The sequence below is a fragment of the Antechinus flavipes genome, chromosome 4, assembly GCF_016432865.1.
Source record: "Antechinus flavipes isolate AdamAnt ecotype Samford, QLD, Australia chromosome 4, AdamAnt_v2, whole genome shotgun sequence".
NCBI lineage: Eukaryota > Metazoa > Chordata > Mammalia > Dasyuromorphia > Dasyuridae > Antechinus > Antechinus flavipes.
In genome coordinates, this window is record NC_067401.1 from 464,382,626 (window position 1) to 464,391,024 (window position 8,399).

Genomic DNA, 8,399 nt, shown 5'->3' on the forward strand with positions numbered 1-8,399 from the left:
TTTTCTCAGGTATTACTAAGCAATGTCCAAATAAAGTCTTAAAGATTTGACCATTTACAGCGGTCTGCCCCAATTAGTGAGCTTTACGTTTAATACATTTAAAATTTCCGCACAGATTAAATAGGTAGATAAAGTTTAGTTGTGGGTCAAGTACCTGGTTTGAAATTCTTGGGTTTGCTTATTGCATCAAATGATCAAGTAATTCTGAATCGAAGAACTGGCTCATTCCGAACGCTACTGCCTAGAGCCTCCCCTTTTCCCATGTTCCCTTTCAAACGGTGACTCTGGAGGGCTGGTAGAACTAGCACGTTATTTTTCATACAAGAAAATAATATTGTAAAGGTAATTATGAATGTTTATTCCACATATATACACAAATTCTGTTCTTGAAAAGAAACCAGATGCTTTAGGGTAGAAAGCTGTTTAAGTACAAAACTTTAGTGCGTTTGTATACATAGTTGCTAAGCATTTTAAATTGAATGCCCTCCCTGCTTTAAAAAAAACAAAACAAAACAAAACAAAACACAACCCTAAAGGTCATAGCTCTAAATTTTTATATCCTATTTACAAATTATATAGCAATATGACTATGAAGAAATACAGACTACTCTGTCCAAACCTAGACTGATCTGCTAAAGTACAAAATCATAATCATAAATATATATATATATGTATATATATCTATAAAATCCTTCCTAAGGTAGTGATGGGCAAAGGATGCTATCCAAAGGCTTCTGAAATACCCCTTTCCAAAGCGATCCAAGGCACAGAATTCACGCCAGTGTGAACATGCAAGTTCTAGAATCTGTGTGTCTTAACAGCCTTCATGGATTTTGCTTCATAACTGTTACAAAACTAAATGCAATGAGGTGGCTGCCTCCTAATTTACAAAATCCACACGATCTATAAACATTTTGGCAGTAGATATAAGTATTCCAAAATATGGAAAATACAAATAACAGCACTTTATTTTTAAAAGCCAATACAAGAGACAGGTGTAAAACTTTCTTTAAAAAGTGTTTTTTAAAGAACTCTAATTGGACAAATTGTTCCAGAACCTACACAAGTTTGTCCTCAGAAGCTAACATATTGCTAGTCTCCAGCAGAGTGGTTAGTGAACATGGAAAATGAATTCTAAAAATTAACAAGGGTTTGCAGTCATTCAAATTCACTATTCATACAAAAACTAGAGACCAGTAATAAGCCAGGAGCTTCCAAAAGCCAATGAGCCTCTACCTCAAGGAGTCTTTGCTGTAATCTCTATTTATAAGATTATCCAAATCTGTTTTATATACACAACGAAAATACACTCACTCTATAATTTTCTTATAAAACAGTAAATAAGGAGTGGACGTGGAAGATGTCGCAGGGGAAAGAGAATTCAGAAAGTCTTTTTCTTCTGTCACCTTCACTTCGGAATCATCAAAGAGCAGCCACTTCCCCTCGTACTCTTTCAAGCTCTGTATCACGTCGGACACTTTGCTTTCCAGCCCGTTTGCGCCAAGGTCCGCCGGGCCCCCGGGCTCCTTGGTTCTGTCCAGCTCCTGGGCCCCGCTGGCGCCACTCGCCTCGGCACTTCGGTTTTCAGCCAAGGCCCCGATGACCTTGTCCGCGCCGGACGCTCGGTGGCCGCTGCAGAACTCGTAGTCGGGCCGGCTCTTCTGCCCCCCGAGAAGCCCGACGGCTTCGACGTTCTTTTTGCTCAGGACCTTGCTGGGCTGGGCGCCCCCGTTGACTCGGAAGGCCACTTCGTCGTCGTACTCTTCGGCCAGGGCCTTGGCGTCCTCCTCGTTCAGCGGGTCGGCCTTGGCCATCTCGTACATTTGGTCCACCACAAAGTTCTCCGTGTCCAGTTCCAGACTGTTGAGGTCGGTGACTTTGACCGAGGCGGTGTAGTGCCCGCTGCTGATGGTGATCCCGCTGTGCATCACCACGGCAAACAGCCCGTAGCTGTCGTTGGTCGGCTTGGTGCTCCACTCCTCCAGGGACAACTTGAGGGGCGTCAGCAGGGGCGTGTTGATCTTGGAGAGCCCGCCGCCGTAGCAGTCGAACCTGCCGGAGAACAAGGGTCCCGGCACCGTGAAGACCCGTGCTGGAGCCCCAAAACACCTCCCCTTCCCACCTGCAGGACACCAAAGGACCGACGGATTCGTGACGGAAACGTCCAAGGCCAGACGAATCCCATCTGCCTCCCACGGGCTGGCAGCCTGACTGATATCCACTCCTCGCCCCTCCCCCTGGAAAAGCGCCCGCTAAACAACATGCTAGAAGGATCAGGAACAGCAACCAAAACGACACTGATACTCACTCCAAGCCAGTGGCCGCAAAGCACTTCAAATGGATGGTTATCACCTCGGGCATCTTGTCAAAAAGGAGGCTCCTTTCCGCCTCCGTGTAATGATGGCAGTTCTCACAGAAGTATTTGTCCTCGCCCACGATCCTCTCCACAGAGGCGAACTGCGAGATGGCCCACTTCAGGCTCTTCAGCTCCGTCTTGGGCTCGGGAGAAACTGCAGGAAACAGCCTTCTGTCACTCACATGAATATGTTTCTGGGGCTCAAGGATTTCCTAAGGCTAACGTGGTCACTTTCAGAAGCTCTCTGCCTCCAGCTGTAAACAGCATGCTACATCTTGCCTAAGCTAAATGTTTTTGTTGAAAATAGTGAATGACTCTTAAAAGAAGAGAGGAAATCTGTACTTTCTCACATGTAGCATAACATAGTAGCATAACATAGAACATTACATTTTATATATTTCCAAACTCAAAAAAGCAAGATGCTCAATGTGCTCTTAAAAATGCAAGGCGGCTCAATGCTATTAAAACAGGGAACAGCTTGAAAAAAGTAACTCGCCATCTGGGAGAAACCTAAAAAGAACTGAAAGCAAGGAATCCCCCCCAAAGTCAACCGTATTCGCTCTTCTAGACAATGATCAAAAATCTTTTACTTCCTCCAAATTAATGCTTTTAGGAATATACCCCACTTTACAAACACAGACAAGAGTGTCTTTCCAGGCTGGAAACTTTGCCGATATACATTATAGTGAAAAATGCTCTTAGGAGATGATCGTAAGTAGAGATGCCCCCCAGAGGAGCCCCCTAAAGTGGGAGGCTGGTTTTATGAATCGTTATTATTTATATGTATCCTGTAACAACTGAATTGTTTTGCATTCCACATTGCTGGAGCCACCTTTTTTTAGCTCGGAGGATGGCCGGGGGCCCGCTCCGCTGCCATTAGCACACTCACTTTCTGAACTCTCCTGCACTTTGGAGAACTCCTCCTCCTGGACTGGGACGCTGATGTCCTGGAAGTCTTCTCTCCTCTCTGTTAAGCTTTCACACTCCAAGCACCGAGTTCTCAAAACCAGTTGACCTTGGAATAATTTCTCCACCAACTCAAAACAAACTTGTTCCATGCCTACAAAGAAGGGTTACTCAGAGTCAAACGGCCGCTGAGAACTGCTCCTCGGCCCCTGCCTGCTGTGTTACTAAGTGTCCTAATGAACAACGCATGAGCAAACTGGGGCTGTTCTTGTTCAGGCTCAATCTCTCTCAGCCCAGAGTTAGTAGCAGGATAAAATGAGGGACAGGGCACAGCCTGGGAGGAAATGCTATGTCTCTACAAACAATTCTCTCTACTCTTTTAAGAGGAAGAGACCCCAAAGGCTCAGCCTCCGTCTTTAAGACAAGCTCTACAGAAAATCGGGAATGTCCTCTGTACCATGCCGGGCAGCAGAGCACAGGGGCCAGCCCCCCTCCACCACAGCACTCCTCTCCTTCAGTCGAGGATGACTGTTTTAAAATTGAGTTTTCTCACAGGATTTTATTTGTAGTAGGAGATGCTTAGATAAAGTTACAACGGGAGCCCATGATGTGAGCCTGCCTTTAAACACTGCCTCTAAAACTTCCTGCCTGAACACCCCTCACCCACCCCAAGTGCCTGAGGCTGAACCCCCAAAGAAATTCAAATTCCTTTCTTCATCTGGGGGATAGGGGAAGGTGTCAACACTGACCTTTGTTTCTCAAAGACTGCCCTTCTTTGTCCTCCATGCTCATCCCTGGGGGTGCAGCTTCCTCGGGGTCCTCCTTTAGCGCACCCCTGGGCTCCCCTTTCAAGTCCTCCTCGTGATCGCTGTCGGCTTCTTTCGAAGGCCCTTTGGGTCCCAAGTGGGTGGTGATTTTCCCCAGACTGCAGAACTTGGAGAGGATGCTGGGCTGTTTGCTGGTGGGCTTCAGCCAGTTGAGTTTGAGTCTCGATTTCTTGTGGCTTGGCCGGGCGCCGTCCCCATCGGCGGCCCCTTTGGGGACGGCTTCGGGGGAACTCTCCAAGCGAGAGTCACCGGCGGCTTTTCTCTTGGACCGGGTCTGCCTCTGGTTTTCCTCAGACGCCACCAGCTCCTTGGACAGCTTCGACTTCTTCTTGGGATTCCCGGCGTCATTGTCACTTTTCCTTTTCACGTTTCCCTTGGGGAACTTGTCTTTCCCTTCCTCTGAGTCATCATCCTGCGCGGTGTGCGTTTCCCTGCCTTCTCTCTCCTCTGGCTGGGGAGGGAGCCGGCCTCCTGGCGCATTCTTCAGTTCTTCCTTCTTTAAGAGCTGACATGTTTCCTGAATATTTCCCAAGATGCACTGCAACACCTCCTGAGCATCGTGCTGCAGGTATCCTTCATACATAGGGTTCAGTTCCCTGTAAATAATAAGTTTTCACTGAAACTACTGAGTCTCTTAAAAGGCATGTATATTTCTCTAAACAAAATTCTTTCAATTTAAAGTTAGCACAATTATCCAGCGACGGGGACGATATTCTTAAACAACCCCCTCCCAACAAATTGCATCCCCTTCCAATGGCCACAAACCCACATCTCTCCCCTTGCCCAGAACACCACAGTCAACACTCCTAAGTACCAAACACGGTGGCCAAGCACCTCCATCAGTAGTTTGCTATGAAATGAGGACAACAACAAGATTCAGATGCTTATGTTAAACAGTAGGGGCCCTTTTGTCTAACCAGTGTAGAATAGCACCGGGCCTGGGGTTCCCCCTCTACTGTTCAGAAAACCCAGCAGTTATTGTTGTTCCCCCAACACTGCACGACCCCACATGGAGCTGTCTTGGCGGGCCTACTGGAGGGGCTTGCCAGGGGTCACCCGGCTGGGAAGGGGGTGAGGCCCCGCCCCCCTCGGGCCCCTACCTGAGAGTGTTGAGGAGCCGCCTGGGCTGGGTGGCGAGTTCATCTGTGTATTTCTCTGGATTCAAAAGAAAATTGGCCTGAAGTTGCTCCACGGAGATGATCAGAGACTGCAAGCTGCAGATGAGCTCATAGCTGGCCAGGTTGTCCTCTTTGCAATTTCCCTGCGAGAAACAAACCCACCGATCTGACCTTTCTGAACCCGGGGTGTTCTCTTTATTTCTTCCTAAATAAAGTAACTTTCTATGATGCTCTAAAAATAACTAAGTTTCAGCATCTTAAGCAGGGACCTCTGGCTGTGGAAGCCCAGGCTCAGCACAACAAAGGAGCCGCTTGAAAAACCAAAGGATTCCTTGGGCCGCCCCCCTCCCCCCGGAGGGAGCTGCCCCCTTACCTGGTCGTCTGTGGGCGGCCCCCCCACTTCCTGCAGGGCTTCCCGCTTCCTCGTGATTACGTTGAACAGATGCTTGACCCCAGTCTTAAAGCCCGGACAGAAGTACAACACCTGCGGGGGAGGAGCAGGGGTGTCGGCGGGGCCGCCCTCCCGCCCTCCCATTCCTCCCCGTCACCCCCCCCCGGAGGGCGTGGCCACGCTCACCTGCAGCACGCTGTTCAGGTAGCAGGTGTTGCCCAGGTTATTGAGCCCCACGAAGGGCAGCAGGTTGTCCCTCTTATCGCCGCCGGGCGGAGAGGACTGCGCCGCAGCCGCGGGCACCACCTGATCGCTGAGGAGATAAAGGGGCGGGTGAGCCCCGGGGCCCGGCCCCCCTCGCCCACGCCGTGCCCCCGCCCCTCGCCGTGTTCCTCCCGGGCCCCCCCCCCCCCCGCCTCCACCCACCCCACGCGTGCGGGCACCCACACGTCCGGCCCCGCGGGCTCCGCGTCGCGCTCCTCGTCGTCCTGCGAGTCGGCGAAGTCCAGGGCTCGCTTCGTCTCTTTCTTTTGGAAGAACTTGAGGCTCAAGCGGCCCTTCTTGGGGCTTCCCCTGGCCGGCGGCCCCTGGCTCTCGCTGGGCACGACCCCGGGCATCTTCCCGTCACCGGCGGCACCTGCCGAGCGCCCCAAAGGTCACGACCCCGCCGCCCCCCCCGACCCCCGCAGGGGGCGGGGCGGAGCGCGAGCGCTCTCCGGCAACGCCCCCCGCCCCCATCCCGGCTACTCCCGGCGTACAAGGATGGGGGAGGGGTGCCGCGCCCCTTCCCATCCCCGCTAGGGGGGAGGGGCGGGCGGCCGGCCTCAGTTTCCTTACCTGTTCATGGCAGCGGCCGCCGGCGCGGCTCCATCCCCGGGGCGGGGCCGGGCGGGGATCCGCGGATCGGGGAGTTCAGGGGGTCCGGACGCAGCCGCCGCCGGCGCAGACTTGGCGCGTTTTCCGCGGCGCCAGGACCCCCGCGCCGGGCGCCGCGACCCTGCCGGGCGCCGCTCGGAAACGCCGGGGCGGGCTCCGCGGCCTCGGGCCCCGGCAGGCCGAGCGCAGCGCTGCCGCCGCCGCTAGCCCCCGCGGCGCGCCCAGGCTCCGGGGCCGGCTCGAACGGCGGCTGCCCCCGGGCACCTAACGGGCGGCTGGGCGGTTTCGAAGGGCGCAGGCGGCGGCGCGGGCAGCTCGCGGGGTCCTCGCTGGGCGGGCGCGCGCGTGCCGGCCGAGGCCTGGCCGCCGGGGTCGAGCAGCCGAAGCTCTCGCGGGCGCTCTCTCTCCCCGCCCCCACCGGCCCTGAGCGCGCGGGCAGAAGGCGAAACGTACGGGTCGGGAGACAGCGTAGAGCGCGGAGAGGCGGGCAGGAGCTCCCCAGTGGACGAAGACTGCCGCCAGTTAATCAAATAGGCCAATCCTCGACGGAAGACAGGCTTCGGCACCTCCCCGCGGGATCCGAGCAGCCAATCCTAAAGGTGGGAGGGCGGGAGCAAAGGCGGTGCGGCCCACAGTCCGCCAATCGGAAGGGAGAGCCTGAGAAATATTCCAAAGGACGCGGCGCGCGCCCCGCCCCCTCACGTTCTCTCTCCGCGCTTTCTTCGTGCCGGGGGCGGGTTCTGGGGGCGGTGCCTTTTTGTGGGCGCGAGCTGGGAGTGCCTCGTTCCGAGCGACGAGCCTCGGACTGAAGAGGCGCGGGAGGGCTGGCCTTGTAGTCCCCTCCGCGATCCCTCCGCTCCGTTACCGGGGAAACCAGATTTCAAATAAAACGGCAGCTGGGGCCGCGCGCCCCCTAAAGGACGGTGGCCGAACAGGGGCGGGGCTTGGCCTGTGCGGAAGCGGAAATGGGTGAGGCGGCCGGGCTCTTTTTGACGATTCCGGCTTCTCCCCTACGGCGCCTGCCTGCTTCCCTCTGCCCCGGAAGCTGCTGCAACTACCTCTTCCTCGGGGGTAAAACGCCGGCTCCGCTGCTAGTCTGGCGGTCACAGGACCTAAGCGGGGAGCAATGAAATTATCTCGTCCCCTCACGCGAACCCCACCGGCAGCTTGTCGGTCCCCGTTAGATTGTAAGCTTGCCGAGAGCAGGCGTCTCTGGGAACACCCCGCGCCTGTACCCGAACTGCGGGCTACCCGGCTGTGGTGGAGTCTTCCGAGTCCCTTGGGTTTGATCGGCCACTGGACGATCCGCTGCGCCGGACCCCACATAGTGACGTCATTCCAGTCCTCTTCCGGAATCAAGTGCAAGCAGGCGCCTAATAAATGCTTGTGGGCTGACCGATGAGGGAAGAGCAGCCCGGGGCTCATCCCTGCGCTGCAAGCGGCATTAGATTGGATCCCCCTTGGAGGAGGGGAGGCCAGAGGTCGAGAATAACTGGGGCTCACAAGGGGCTACTGCATAGGCAAAGTAATTCCCGTTATCAGAAGGCAAACCACGGAGTTTGGAAGCAAATGAGAGAAATGACAGTAACCGGGAACGGAAGGATTCAGAACTTTCCAGTCCTACTATCGGGAAGAGTCCCAGTTGAATGGATCTGTGGGACAGTAGTGGAACTGATAGTGCAACCATTTTGGAAAGCAGTATGAAGTGACAAAAAGTTTAGGTTTATACCCCAAAGAGTCACTGATAAAAAGGAAGTCCCTATAGACACGCCAACACATAGCAATACATTGTGACCTAGCACAGAACTGGAAACAAAGTTGATGCCCATCAAGGCAGGAATGACTGAGCAAATTGTCCCACATTAATAATTACTGTGTTGTAAAATACGATAAATACAGAACAAAGAAGTGCATAAACTGAAACA

General features: G+C 53.9%; 1 protein-coding gene across 2 annotated transcripts; it reads right to left on the bottom strand.

Moving 5' to 3' along the window:
• Positions 1-334: 334 nt before the first annotated feature.
• On the bottom strand, positions 335-6,590 carry USP1 (ubiquitin specific peptidase 1). Of its 2 annotated transcripts, none has more exons than XM_051999542.1 (9): positions 6,436-6,590; positions 6,025-6,235; positions 5,785-5,911; positions 5,581-5,691; positions 5,190-5,350; positions 4,012-4,685; positions 3,246-3,416; positions 2,309-2,510; positions 335-2,052 (listed from the first exon to the last, which is right to left on the bottom strand). In XM_051999542.1, the coding sequence occupies exons 2-9, from the start codon at positions 6,213-6,215 to the stop codon at positions 1,311-1,313; spliced, it is 2,379 nt and encodes a 792-aa protein (XP_051855502.1). In that variant the 5' UTR covers positions 6,216-6,235; positions 6,436-6,590; the 3' UTR covers positions 335-1,310. The 2 variants fall into 2 exon arrangements, with proteins under 2 accessions (XP_051855502.1, XP_051855503.1); XM_051999543.1 differs by having other exon boundaries at positions 6,046-6,235; positions 6,436-6,589.
• Positions 6,591-8,399: the final 1,809 nt, after the last annotated feature.